The sequence below is a fragment of the Leucoraja erinacea genome, chromosome 25 (assembly GCF_028641065.1).
Source record: "Leucoraja erinacea ecotype New England chromosome 25, Leri_hhj_1, whole genome shotgun sequence".
NCBI classification, from domain to species: domain Eukaryota; kingdom Metazoa; phylum Chordata; class Chondrichthyes; order Rajiformes; family Rajidae; genus Leucoraja; species Leucoraja erinaceus.
This window is the reverse complement of record NC_073401.1, coordinates 29250379-29265558: the sequence shown is the minus strand read 5'-3', so window position 1 is coordinate 29265558 and position 15180 is coordinate 29250379. Positions and strand designations below refer to the sequence as shown.

Here is a 15180-nt window from a genome sequence, read left to right as displayed (position 1 = left end):
TAAAGGATTTCCCCTTATCCTTAAGCTGTGACCCCTTGTCCTGGACTTCCCCAACATCGGGAACAATCTTCCTGCATCTAGCCTGTCCAACCCCTTAAGAATTTTGTAAGTTTCTATAAGATCCCCTCTCAATCTCCTAAATTTCTAGAGAGTATAAACCAAGTCTATCCAGTCTTTCTTCATAAGACAGTCGTGACATCCCAGGAATCAGTCTGGTGAACCTTCTCTGCACTCCCTCTATGGCAATAATGTCCTTCCTCAGATTAGGAGACCAAAACTGTACGCAATACTCCAGGTGTGGTCTCACCAAGACCCTGTACAACTGCAGTAGAACCTCCCTGCTCCTATACTCAAATCCTTTTGCTATGAAAGCTAACACACCATTCGCTTTCTTCACTGCCTGCTGCACCTGCATGCCTACCTTCAATGACTGGTGTACCATGACACCCAGGTCTTGCTGCATCTCCCCTTTTCCTAATCGGCCACCATTCAGATAATAGTCTGCTTTCCCGTTTTTGCCACCAAAATGGATAACTCACATTTATCCACATTATACTACAAATAAGGCTGTAACATAACAAACTGTGGAAAAAGTGAATACTTTCTGAATGCACCTTATGGCCTTCACTGTGGCTGCAAATGTTCTTGTTGATCACATATACTCTGCCTAACATACGTTCATGTTCATAAATGATAGGAGCAGAATTAGGCCATTCGGCCCATCGAGTCTACTCCGCCATTCAATCATGGCTGATCTATCTCTCCCTCCCACCCCCATTCTCCTGTCTTCTCCCCGTAACCCCTGACACCCGCACTAGTCAGGAGTCTATCCATCTCTGCCTTAAATATATCCACTGTCTTGGCCTCCACAGCCATCTGTGGCAATGAATTCCACAGATTCGCCGCCCATTTATTGCAGAGTGCATGTCAATAGACAATAGGTGCAGGAGTATGGCCATTCGGCCCTTCGAGCCATCACCGCCATTCAATGTGATCATGGCTGATCATCCCCAATCAGTACCCCGTTCCTGCCTTCTCCCCATATCCCCTGACTCCGCTATTTTTAAGAGCCCTAGCTCTAGCTCTCTCTTGAAGGCATCCAGAGAACCGGCTTCCACCGCCCTCTGAGGCAGAGAATTCCACACTCACAACTCTCTGTGAGAAAAAGTGTTTCCTCGTCTCCGTTCTAAATGGCTTACCCCTTATTCTTCAACTGTGTGTGGCCCCTGGTTCTGGACTCCCCCAACATCGGGAACATGTCTCCTGCCTCTAGCGTGTCCAAGCCCTTAACAATCTTATATGTTTCAATGAGATGCCCTCTCATCCTTCTAAACTCCAGAGTGTACAAGCCCAGCCGCTCCATTCTCTCAGCGTGTGACAGTCCCGCCATCCCGGGATTTAACCTTGTCACTGCCCACCACATTGGCAACGGACCGTAGGAATGTTAGTTGGGCGATCGGCCTTGTGGTGAACTTTGGAGTCACCGCCCGTGGAGAGAAGTTGCCGCACATCCCAGTGAGTGAAGCGATCCATTCATTGCCCCTCAGTGGCTATTTGATCCACATATGCTCATTGAAGGAATTAAATAGGCTTTATATCTGAGGGGCATTATCTCACAACAGTGTATTTTACATGGAAGGCAAAAATACTGGGGGAACTCAGCGGGTGAGGCAGCATCTGTGGAGCGAAGGAAATAACCAACCTGACCTCCCGGTGGCTCAGCACTTCAACTCCCCCTCCCGTTCCGAATCCGACCTCTCTGTCCTGGGCCTCCACCATGGCCAGAGTGAGTCCCACCGCAAATTGGAGGAACAACACCCCATATTTCGCTTGGGTAGTTTACACCCCAGCGGGTATGAACATCGACTTCTCCAATTTCAGGTAGTCCCTGCTTTCTCCCTCCTTCCCCTCCCCTTCCCAGCTCCCCCCCACAGCCCACTGTCTCCGCCTCTTCCTTTTTTCTTCCCCCCCCCCCCCACATCAGTCTGAAGAAGGGTCTCGACCCGAAACGTCGCCTATTTCCTTCGCTCCATAGATGCTGCCTCACACGCTGAGTTCCTCCAGCGTTTTTCGATTTTCCAGCACCTGCAGTTCCTTCTTAAACTGTGTGTTTTAAATGATGTCTATAAAGTTAAGTGAGCTGTTGCTGGCTCCCATTTATAGCGACACGATGTGCATTCAATTTATATCGCGTCCTCTTTCCCAACCAATTTAAGTAAATAATGGCTATTAAACTATCTTCTCCTTCCATTTATTCCATCAGCGCTAATTTTCCAGCTTTATTTAATGTTGCTGCATTTCTAACGTTCGGAAGTGTGAATACATCAATCCTGCAACTATTTGTCACCAAGCAAACGCTGGTACACCGTCGTTACTGCCAGGGACAGACACAAAATGGTGGCGTAACGAGCCGGGACAGGCGGCACTTCTGGAGGACAAGGAACGGGCGGCGTTTCGGGTTGGGAACGTTCTTCGGACTGAGAGTCAGGGGGAGAGGGAAACGGGAGATATAGAGGGAATGAACGAAAGACACACAAAAAAGTAACGATGAGAGAGGGATCGAGAGGTTCAAGGGAGTTTATTGTCATGTGTCCCTGATAGGACAATGAAATTCTTGCTCTGTTTCAGCACAACGGAACATAGTAGGCATTGACTACAAAACAGATCAGTGTGTCCATATACCATAATATACGTAAATACACACATGAATAAATAAACTGATGAAGTGCAAATAACAGATAATGGGCTATTAATGTTCAGAGTTTTGTCCGAGCCTGGTTTAATAGCCTGATGGCTGTGGGGAAGTAGCTATTCCTGAACCTGGACGTTGCAGTCTTCAGGCTCCTGTACCTTCTACCTGGAGGTAGCGGGGAGATGAGCGTGTGGCCAGGATGGTGTGGGTCTTTGATGATGCTGCCAGTCTTTTTGAGGCAGCGACTGCGATAGATCCCCTCGATGGAAGGGAGGTCAGAGCCGATGATGGACTGGGCAGTGTTTACTACCTTTTGAAGATAGACACAAAATGGTGGAGTGAGTCGGGGGGACAGAAGCGGCATCTCTGGAGAGAAGATGATGAAGGGCCTCGACCCGAAAAGTCGCCCGTTCCTGCTCTCCAGAGATGCTGGCTTCCCCGCCGAGTTACTCCAGCATTTTGTGTCTCTCTTCGGTTTAAACCAGCATCTGCAGTTCCCTCCTACACGTTGATACGGGAGACAGGCCATTTTTGGCTGTTGCGAGTTACTCCAAATGCGGCCTAACCAAATGTGCCTTGTAGAGCCTCAGCCTTGCATCCCTGCTCATGTCGAGTCGTCGTTCCCTCGGTAAATAGGACCCTAGCCCAAAGTGCCAACTGGGCTGACACGGACAAGGTGGGCCGAAGGGCCTGTTCCGTGCCGTATAGCCCCCAGGACTCTACGATAGATCTAATTTCATAGAAACATAGAAACATAGAAACATAGAAACATAGAAATTAGGTGCAGGAGTAGGCCATTCGGCCCTTCGAGCCTGCACCGCCATTCAATATGATCATGGCTGATCATCCAACTCAGTATCCTGTACCTGCTTTCTCTCCATACCCCCTGATCCCCTTAGCCACCAGGGCCACATCTAACTCCCTCTTAAATATAGCCAATGAACTGGCCTCAACTACCCTCTGTGGCAGAGAGTTCCAGAGATTCACCACTCTCTGTGTGAAAAAAGTTCTTCTCATCTCGGTTTTAAAGGATTTCCCCCTTATCCTTAAGCTGTGACCCCTTGTCCTGGACTTCCCCAACATCGGGAGCAATCTTCCTGCATCTAGCCTATCCAACCCCTTAAGAATTTTGTAAGTTTCTATAAGATCCCCTCTCAATCTCCTAAATTCTAGAGAGTATAAACCAAGTCTATCCAGTCTTTCTTCATAAGACAGTCCTGACATCCCAGGAATCAGTCTGGTGAACCTTCTCTGCACTCCCTCTATGGCAATAATGTCCTTCCTCAGATTTGGAGACCAAAACTGTACGCAATACTCCAGGTGTGGTCTCACCAAGACCCTGTACAACTGCAGTAGAACCTCCCTGCTCCTAGACTCAAATCCTTTTGCTATGAAAGCTAACATACCATTCGCTTTTCACAATCAAAAGGCGCCATGCGGGGAGACCGCGGAAACGTGTGAAGGACAATTAGCGCTGTAACAGTCCGGAGAGATTGGGAACCGATTCAGGAGTAATTATATTTTGGATGAAAGCTGCTGAACAGACGCACGCCAATGATGATAGGCACTGAAACAGCTCCCTAGCCTCCACTCTGTGAGAGGACGTGCCTTTCTGTCATTGCCTTTACAACTCTGCGATATCGTAAAGCTCTTCACATCCAACGAGGTGTTTCTTTGAAGTGCGTTCGTTTGCTGCTAAAACGCAGGGATAATTAAGCTTAGGCCACGCCATTAGATTGGAGCTCTGCTGCATTTAGTGGCACAGGGAAAGGCAGCACGGAAACAGGCCCTTCGGCCCAACCTGCCCACCCCTCCACAAGGGTGTTTAAGAAGGAACTGCAGATGCTGGAAAATCGAAGGTAGACAAAAGTGCTGGAGAAACTCAGCGGGTGCAGCAGCATCTATGGAGCGAAGGAAATAGGCAACGTTTCGGGACGAAGCCCAAAACAAGTCCAGGACAAGGGGTCACACAGTTTAAGGATAAAGGGGAAATCTTTTAGGACTGAGATGAGGAAAACTTTTTTCACACAGAGAGTGGTGAATCTGTGGAATTCTCTCCCGCAGAAGGTAGTTGAGACCAGTTCATTGGCTATATTTAAGAGGGAGTTAGATGTGGCCCTTGTGGCTAAAGGGATCAGAGGGTATGGAGAGAAGGCAGGTACAGGATACTGTTTGATGATCAGCCATGATCATATTGAGTGGCGGTGCAGGCTCGAAGGGCCGAATGGCCTACTCCTGCACCTATTTTCTATGTTTCTATGTTTCTATGAATTTCTTTAGTTAGAGTGTGGCGAATCTGTGGAATTCTTTGCCACAGAAGGCTGTGGAGGCCAAGTCAGTGAATATATTTAAGGCAGAGATGGATAGATAGATGCTTGATTAGTGCGGGTGTCAGAGGTTACGGGGAGAAGGGAGGAGAATGGGGTTGGGAGGGAGAGATAGATCAGCCATGATTGAATGGCGGGGTAGACTAGATGGGCCGAATGGCCTGTTCCTGTGCTGTACTGTTCTCTGTTTGAAAACTCACCCACCTCAGAGACTGACAGACCCACCCCCATCTTGCTGTTTAAAAAATCACACACACACACACACATATATTACCCATCACAACAATTACGAAAGGATACATATAAAACATGCAGCTCGTGAATCCAAGGGTTACAAGCCTTTTAATTAATCTGATTAGCATTCATAACCCATTAATCTGCTCAACCGTAATGCCTACCCCCGGTTTTGAAAAGTAGGCCTTGTGTTGTTGGATCTAAAAATATATTATGCCTCCCACAGATTTTGCCTGACCCAGTTATTTCCCTGCCCCCCTCATTAGTCTCACTGCCTCGTGGATATTACACTTGCAGAGAAATGACGGCCTTCACCTCACACGGTACAAAATGTTTGCTGCTGCTGCTGCAAGCGGGAATTAGCTTGGTCATAGAGTGATACATAGAGTGGAAACAGGCCCTTCCTTCAGCCCACACCTTGCCCAACACTAGTCCCAGCTACGCTAGTCCCATAGCCCTCCAAACCCGCCCTATCCATGTTTGAATGTTGGGATAGTCCCAGCCTCAACTACCTCCTCCGGCAGCTCGTTCCGTACACCCACCACCAGCCTTTGTGTGGAAAAAGTTACCCCTCAGATTCCTATGTTTAGATGTTTAAAGAGGACATGACTTCAGAATTAAGGGACAGAAGTTTAGGGGTAATATGAGGGGGAACTTCTTTACGCAGAGAGTGGTGGCGGTGTGGAATGAGCTCCCAGTGGAAGTGGTGGAGGCAGGTTCATTGGTATCATTTAAAAATAAATTGGATAGGCATATGGATGAGAAGGGAATGGAGGGTTATGGTATGAGTGCAGGCAGGTGGGACTAAGGGGAACAAAAAAATTTGTTCGGCACGGACTTGTAGGGCCGAGATGGCCTGTTTCCGTGCTGTAATTGTTATATGGTTATATGGTTTAAGAAGGAACTGCAGATGCTGGGAAAATCGAAGGTAGACAAAAATGTTGGAGAAACTCAGCAGGTGAGGCAGCGTCTATGGAGCGAAGGATTAGGTGACGTTTCGGGTCAGACTGAAGAAGGGTCTCGACCCGAAATGTCACCTATAGTCAGTCACCTCAGTCATACAGCATGGAAACAGGCCCTTCGGCCCACCATGCCCAACACTAGTCCCAGCTACACTAGTCCCACCTGCCCGCGCTTGGTCCATATCCCTCCAAACCTGCCCTGACATGTTCCTGTCTAGCTGTTTCTTAAAAGTTGGGATAGTCCCAGCCTCAACTACCTCCTCCGGCAGCTCGTTCCGTACACCCACCAACCTTTGTGTGAAAAAGTTACCCCTCAGATTCCTATGTTTAAGAAAGAACTGCAGATTATAGAAACTTACAAAATTCTTAAGGGGTTGGACAGGCTAGATGCAGGAAGATTGCTCCCGATGTTGGGGAAGTCCAGGACAAGGGGTCACAGCTTAAGGATAAGGGGGAAATCCTTTAAAACCGAGATGAGAAGAACTTTTTTCACACAGAGAGTGGTGAATCTCTGGAACTCTCTGCCACAGAGGGTAGTCGAGGCCAGTTCATTGGCTATATTTAAGAGGGAGTTAGATGTGGCCCTTGTGGCTAAGGGGATCAGAGGGTATGGAGAGAAGGCAGGTATGGGATACTGAGTTGGATGATCAGCCATGATCATATTGAATGGCGGTGCAGGCTCGAAGGGCCGAATGGCCTACTCCTGCACCTAATTTCTATGTTTCTATGTTTCTATGTATGCTGGGAAAATCGAAAGTAGACAAAAGTGCTGGTGAGGCAGCATCTATGGAGCGAAGGAAATAGGCAACGTTTCGGGCCAAAACCCTTCTTCAGACTGATCAGACAGGCAAATCAAACCAGATATATGTATAATATTATGATGCAATATCATTGCCTATAACTCAGTGTAATATGAAGCCGGCCAGAGCATTTGTGCTTAGTTATTCAAAGGCAATAATTAATTTACAGCCATTCATATTTCTCATGAACCAAAGCAGCATTAGTTCAACAAATAATAATAAATCTTATATCATTCCACAGATTACAATGTCACCCAGCCAAGGACAGAGGTTCGAAGCATTCGTATGTAGCGTGGCCAGTTTACAACCCAGAGGTTGACACAAAATGCTGGAGTAACTCAGTGGGACAGGCAGTGTCTGCTGGAGCCGCGACCATGGTGAAACGAACAAAGAAAGTTGGGAATGTGGGAAAGTACGGCACTCGGTATGGAGCGTCGCTCCGTAAAATGGCGAAGAAGATCGAGATCAGTCAGCATGCCAAATATACCTGCTCCTTCTGTGGGAAGACTAAGAGGAAGAGGAGAGCTGTTGGCATTTGGCATTGTGGATCGCTGGAGGAGCCTGGGCCTACAACACCACCTCGGCTGTGGCGGTGAAGTCTGCCATCCGTCGCCTCTCCGGGAATGAAAGGATCAGTGAACATCGACTGGGAATATCTCGTGTATGTCATCAAAGCTGTTAATTAAAGTGTAACAAATCCAAAAAAAAAAAAAAAAAAAAAAAAAAAAAAAAATGTCTCCGGAGAGAAGGAACTGGTGACGTTTCGGGTCGAGAGTCTGGAGAACCTTCTTCAGTCTGAAGAAGGGTCTCGACCTGAAACCTCACCCATTCCTTCTCACCGGAGACGCTGCCTGTCCCACTGAGTTACTCCAGCATTTTGTGTCTGTCTTCGGTTTAAACCAGCATCTGCAGTTCTCTCCCACGCATGGTAAGCCAGTGCATGGTTTTTCTTTTTGGATCAGCTTGTGGCAATTCTCCAAATCAGGAGAATGGGAGGGGACAGGTTTAAGACCAGCAACTAGATGATAGTTTCACATCAGACCTCCCCTACCAGTTAGGGTCGCCATCTTTCTCACTCCCAAATAAGGGACAAAAGGGCAAAATACGGGACAAATTCCCGCCGGCAATCCATCGTTGACTGACTCGGCCGTGGCTGGGTGAATGAGTTCATAAGAGATAGAAACATAGAAACATAGAAATTAGGTGCAGGAGTAGGCCATTCGGCCCTTCGAGCCTGCACCGCCATTCAATATGATCATGGCTGATCATCCAACTCAGTATCCCGTACCTGCCTTCTCTCCATACCCTCTGATCCCCTCCTCTAACTCCCTCTTAAATATAGCCAATGAACTGGCCTCAACTACCCTCTGTGGCAGAGAGTTCCCAGACACCTGCTCTGTGTGAAAAAAAGTTCTCCTCATCTCGGTTTTAAAGGATTTCCCCCTTATCCTTAAGCTGTGACCCCTTGTCCTGGACTTCGGGAACGGTGTTTAAGAAGGAACTGCAGATGCTGGAGAATCGAAGGTTACACAAAAAAGCTGGAGAAACTCAGCGGGTGCAGCAGCATCTATGGAGCGAAGGAAATAGGCAACGTTTCGGGCCGAAACGTTGCCTATTTCCTTCGCTCCATAGATGCATCTATCTATCTGCCTCTGCCTTAAATATATCCACTGACTTGGCCTCCACAGCCTTCTGTGGCAAAGGAATTCACCAGGTTCACCGCCCTCTGACTGAAGAAATTCCTCCTCAACTCCTTCCTAAAGAAACATCCTTTAATTCTGAGGCTCTGACCTCTCATCCTGGACTCTCCCACTTGTGGAAACATCCTCTCCGCATCCATTCTATCCAAGCCTTTCACTATTCTGTACGTTTCAATGAGGTCCCCCCCCTTGTTTGGTTACCTCCTGCACTCCAAAGACGAACAGGTTTGTAGGTCGAATGGCCTTCGGTATAAATGTAAATTGTCCCTAGTGGCGTGTCGGATAGCGTTAGTGTGCGGGGATCAGCCGGTCGGCACGGGCTAGGTGGGCCGAAGGGTCTGTATCTCTAAACTGAACTGAACCACAATCATAGAAACATAGAAATTAGGTGCAGGAGTAGAGGCCATTCGGCCCTTCGAGCCTGCACCATTCGCCATTCAATATGATCATGGCTGATCATCCAACTCAGTATCCTGTACCTGCCTTCTCTCCATACCCTCTGATCCCCTTAGCCACAAGGGCCACATCTAACTCCCTCTTAAATATAGCCAATGAACTGTGCCTCAACTACCCTCTGTGGCAGAGAGTTCCAGAGATTCACCACTCTCTGTGTGAAAAAAAAAAGTTCTTCTCATCTCGGTTTTAAAGGATTTCCCCTTTATCCTTAAGCTGTGACCCCTTGTCCTGGACTTCCCTAACATCGGGAACAATCTTCCTGCATCTAGCCTGTCCAACCCCTTAAGAATTTTGTAAGTTTCTATAAGATCCCCTCTCAATCTTCTAAATTCTAGAGAGTATAAACCAAGTCTATCCAGTCTTTCTTCATAAGACAGTCCTGACATCCCAGGAATCAGTCTGGTGAACCGTCTCTGCACTCCCTCTATGGCAATAATGTCCTTCCTCAGATTTGGAGACCAAAACCGTACGCAATACTCCAGGTGTGGTCTCACCAAGACCCTGTACAACTGCAGTAGAACCTCTCTGCTCCTATACTCAAATCCTTTTGCAATGAAAGCTAACATACCATTCGCTTTCTTTACTGCCTGCTACACCTGCATGCCTACCTTCAATGACTGGTGTAGCATGACACCCAGGTCTCGCTGCATCTCCCCCTTTCCCAATCGGCCACCAATCAGTGTCGGAAGGAACTGCAGGTGCTGGTTTAAATCGAAGACAAGGCACAAAGTGCCGGAGTAACTCAGCGGGACAGGCAGCGTCTCCGGAGATAAGGAACGGGTGGCGTTTCGGTTGGGGAACCTTCTTCAGTCTACGATCAGGACAGCCTCAGTGGGACAGTCAGAAAGACAGCGAGAATTTCAAATGCAAGCTGAACACTCAGCAGGACCACAAGGGTCTCAGACTCAAGATGGAAATTTTATTGAATTGAATCTTTATTTTCTCGCCTCAACAATCCGCTCGTGGCTCGACCTGAAACTCCTGTTCGGAATGGATAATACCTAACGCCACTTCAGAGGACTACAGAAATCAATTCGGAAGAGAATTAGATGCTTTTCTGTTGAGTGGGGAAAAGGATTGGGGATTTAGTGGACAGATAGACAATAGGTACAGGAGTAGGCCATTCGGCCCTTCGAGCCAGCACCGCCCTTCAATGTGATCATGGCTGATCATCCACCATCAGTACCCCGTTCCTGCCTTCTCCCCATGTCCCCTGACTCCGCTAGGTTTAAGAGCCCTATCTAGCTCTCTCTTGAAAGTATCCAGAGAACCTGCCTCCACCGCCCTCTGAGGCAGAGAATTCCACAGTCTGAAGAAGGGTTTCGGCCCGAAACGTTGCCTATTTCCTTCACTCCATTGATAGAGAGAAAATAGGTGCAGGAGGAGGCCATTCGGCCCTTCGAGCCAGCACCGCCATTCATTGTGATCATGGCTGATCGTCCCCTATCAATAACCCGTGCCTGCCTTCTCCCCATATCCCTTGACTCCACGAGCCCCTAGATGCTGCTGCACCCGCTGAGTTTCTCCAGCACTTTTGTCTACCTCCACAGACACACCACTCTCTGTGAGAAAAAGTGTTTCCTCGCCTCCATTCTAAATGGCTTCCCCCTTATTCTTAAACTGTGTGGCCCCTGTTTCTGGACTCCCCCAACATGGGGAACATGTTTCCTGCCTCTAGCATGTCCAAACCCTTAACAATCTTAGAAAGATGTCGCAATGAGATCACCTCTCATCCTTCTGAACTCCAGAGTGTACAAGCCCAGCCGCTCCATTCTCTCAGCATAGGTCAGATGGGTCAGTGTGATAGTTATTCCTAGTGATATATGATTAGTTCCCATTAGATTATTCGTAGAGCGCTCCTATAACGCAATATGTGGTCATAGTGAAAGCACATACTCGGTATCCTCATTGCAAAACAATATCTAGCAGGACTAATAGCGATTACAAGGAAGTAATTTAGCCGCAGACAATAACTTAAACTGTAACAGGGTCCTTAATATTACAGCATGGAGATCAGAATTTCTTGACAATAGATAATGTCTCATGAATACAAGAAATGCCTGAAGCAAGATAACCAATTCATGAACCCAATACAATGCACGTCAGAAAAATATCTTGGAATTGTGTTTCAAGGATAATCGACCTTCAGTGTAGAAGCAGGGAACTGCAGGGGCCGGTTAATGCACAAAAAAAGACCCAAAGTGCTGGAGGAACAATTTTACATTTGTGTCAAAACCTGGACGTCTTTGGAGGGGGGGGGGGGTGGGGGAGGAAACTGGAGCATCCGGAGAAAAACCCACGCGGGTCACGGGGAGAACATAGAAACATAGAAACATAGAAATTAGGTGCAGGAGTAGGCCATTCGGCCCTTCGAGCCTGCACAGCCATTCAATATGATCATGGCTGATCATCCAACTCAGTATCCCGTACCTGCCTTCTCTCCATACCCCCTGATCCCCTTAGCCACAAGGACCACATCTAACTCCCTCTTAAATATAGCCAATGAACTGTGGCCTCGACTACCCTCTGCGGCAGAGAGTTCCAGAGATTCACCACTCTCTGTGTGAAAAAAGTTCTTCTCATCTCGGTTTTTAAAGGATTTCCCCCTTATCCTTAAGCTGTGACCCCTTGTCCTGGACTTCCCCAACATCGGGAACAATCTTCCTGCATCTAGCCTGTCCAACCCCTTAAGAATTTTGTAAGTTTCTATAAGATCCCCTCTCAATTTCCTAAATTCTAGAGAGCATAAACCAAGTCTATCCAGTCTTTCTTCATAAGACAGTCCTGACATCCCAGGAATCAGTCTGGCGAACCTTCTCTGCACTCCCTCTATGGCAATAATGTCCTTCCTCAGGTTTGGAGACCAAAACTGTCCGCAATACTCCAGGTGTGGTCTCACCAAGACCCCGTACAACTGCAGTAGAACCTCCCTGCTCCTATACTCAAGAACGTACAAACTCCGCACAGACAAGCAGTCCGTGTGTTCAGTTCTGGGCACCGTGTTGTAGGGAAATTATCGTCAAGCTTGAGAGGGTTCAGAAAAGATGTTGCCAGGACTAGAGGGTGTGAGCGGCAGGGAGAGGTTTAGCAGGGTGGGTCTCTCATCCACGGAGCGCAGGAGGATGAGGGGTTGTTCTCATCGAGGTGTACAAAATCATGAGAAGACTAGAATGGGCAGATGCACGGAATCTCTTGTCCAGGAAGGGCTTTCCAACGAGGGTGAACCAAAGTACTGGAATGCAAATAACTGAGGAATTAACATAGGAATAGATTGGTTAGATGCACAGAGTCTCGTGCCCAGAGTAGGGGAATCGAGGACCAGAGGACATAGGTTCAAGATGAAGGGGAAAAGATTTAATAGGAATCCGAGGGGTAACTTTTTCACGCAAAGGGTGGTGGGTGTGTGGAACGAGCTGCCAGAGGAGGTAGTTGAGGCTGGGACTATCCCAACGTTTAAGAAACAGTTGGACAGGTACATGGATAGGACAGGTTTGGAGGGATATGGACCAAGTGCAGGCAGGTGGGACTAGTGTAGCTGGGACATTGTTGGCCGGTGTGGGCGAGATGGGCCGAAGGGCCTGTTTCCACACCGTTTCACTCTATGACTCTAAGCACCCGTCGTCGGGATCGAACCTGGGGCTCTGGCCCATGAACAGAAGCAACCGTCCCGTAGAGGGGAGGGGGAGAGGGGGGGGGGGGGTCTCACCTACCTCTGTTCTCCTCCTGATCTCTCGACATCTTCCCCTTCAGCGCCCGGCTCCAACTGCCGACATGCTCTCCGGCTCGGAGCTTGTCCACGGGGTCCGTCTGAGGGGCGGGTTTCATCCAGGGGGGCCCGTACCTCCTGGGCCCGGTGGCCACTTCCCCCGACCACTGCTCCTTTTCCGGGCCTTCCTTGTAGGCCCTGCCGAAGGGCAGGAAGGAGAAACGCTGGAGGGCGCCGCCGCCGCTGGGCACTGGTCCTCCGCTCCCGCCACCGTGTGCCCCGACTTCCCCCGGGCGCGGGGTCCTCCCGGCCACCGGGCTGTCCCCCACAAAGCCCGGGTGGAGGAAGACCAGGCTGCCCGCCATGAGGTAGACCAGGAAGAAGGTGAAGAGTCGCAAAGGCCTGCGCCGGAAGTAACGCTGTATCTTGATGGCTAGTCTGGCCATCCCCAGCACATTACGTACAGAAATGGAGATATCTCGAGCAACAGCCAACGAGCTTTTCCCAGTCGCAAAGGGGGGGGGGAAAGTGCTGAAGCAATTTTGTAATCCACGCTGCGGGCAGAGATATGGTCCCGGATTCCGGCCGATTATAAATCTCCCGGCTTTTTGTGCGTGGTCCGCTGAGTCTCCCCTCTCAAGGGAGTCGCCGTTTGCAAATCGCCAATCTCCAAGCTGACGGCTTACAAAATGGCCGACATCGATGTGGAAACTTGGAAGGGGGAGTTTGCTCTGCGGGAGCGACGGAGAGAGGCCCAACTCAATCCTCTGGCACCACTCTGGCTGGAGGTGGTGATAGCGATGTCTATCGTCTACTCGTGTGGACTGTGACGCACGAGTTTTCCGATATCTTTTCCCTGGGTGCGTTTGCCAGCAGGAAGCCCCCGGGAAACGAGTAGCGGAGAAAGCTTCCCCGGAGACTCAGAGGGCGCGGGATGTTCCGTTGTCGCCACGGCCGCTAATTTCCCCGTGAATGGCGGGCACGGCTTCCTCTCGGACATCTCTCCGCTCCTCTGTGTTCCGTCAGGCCTTGGGCCTTTCCTGTCCTCCCCTCCCACCCCCCCCCCCCCCCCCCCCCCCCCCCCCCCACACACGATACTCCTTCCTCACCCCCACCACCCCCGTCTTCTCTCTCCACGAACGGAGCGGTCGCTCAGACGGCCGGGGACGGGAGCGGGACCGATGCGCAGCGGCCCCCACACAGCCTCACTCCGACACTCCTCCCCCTCATCGTCGACGCTCGGTGCACGGGTTCCTTCCTGCAGGGGAACAGAACAAGGCGGCAAACGTCAGGGCGTGGAAATCCGCTGGACGTTCACTCAGTTCGTTACATAGAAACATAGACAATAGGTGCAGGAGTAGAGGCCATTCGGCCCTTCGAGCCTGCATCGCCATTCAATATGATCATGGCTGATCATCCAACTCAGTATCCCGTACCTGCCTTCTCTCCATACCCCCTGATCCCCTTAGCCACAAGGGCCACATCTAACTCCCTCTTAAATATAGCCAATGAACTGTGGCCTCAACTACCCTCTGTGGCAGAGAGTTCCAGAGATTCACCACTCTGTGTGAAAAAAGTTCTTCTCATCTCGGTTTTAAAGGATTTCCCCCTTATCCTTAAGCTGTGACCCCTTGTCCTGGACTTCCCTAACATCGGGAACAATCTTCCTGCATCTAGCCTGTCCAACCCCATAAGAATGTTGTAAGTTTCTATAAGATCCCCTCTCAATCTCCTAAATTCTAGAGAGTATAAACCAAGTCTATCTAGTCTTTCTTCATAAGACAGTCCTGACATCCCAGGAATCAGTCTGGTGAACCTTCTCTGCACTCCCTCTATGGCAATAATGTCCTTCCTCAGATTTGGAGACCATAACTGTACGCAATACTCCAGGTGTGGTCTCACCAAGACCCTGTACAACTGCAGTAGAACCTCCCTGCTCCTATACTCAAATCCTCTTGCAATGAAAGCTAACATACCATTCGCTTTCTTTACTGCCTGCTGCACCTGCATGCCTACCTTCAATGACTGGTGTACCATGACACCCAGTTCTCGCTGCATCTCCCCCTTTCCCAATCGGCCACGGGAGTAGAATTAGGCCACTCGGCCCGTCCACCCCACTCTGCCCTTCAATCATTGGCTGATCTCTCCCCACCCTGTCCCATTTTCCCGCCTCCTCCCCATAACCCCTGACACCCATTCTAATCAATTGCTCATGGTTTGTAAGATAGTGCTAGTCATAAGGTCATAAGTGTAGGGGTAGAATTAGGCCATTCGGCCCATCAAGTCCACTCCTCCATTCAATC

General features: G+C 49.3%; 1 protein-coding gene and 1 pseudogene across 1 annotated transcript in view; one reads left to right on the top strand and one right to left on the bottom strand.

Annotated features, from left to right (window-relative positions):
* The window catches only part of LOC129709209 (WSC domain-containing protein 2-like), an 84073-nt gene extending 70147 nt beyond the window's left edge, over positions 1-13926 (bottom strand). The window contains 1 exon segment of the mRNA XM_055655405.1: positions 12882-13926. Coding sequence (XP_055511380.1) covers positions 12882-13323 — 442 coding nt within the window. The 5' untranslated portion in view covers positions 13324-13926.
* LOC129709208 (60S ribosomal protein L37a-like) lies at positions 7182-7739 on the top strand (annotated as a pseudogene).
* Positions 13927-15180: the final 1254 nt, after the last annotated feature.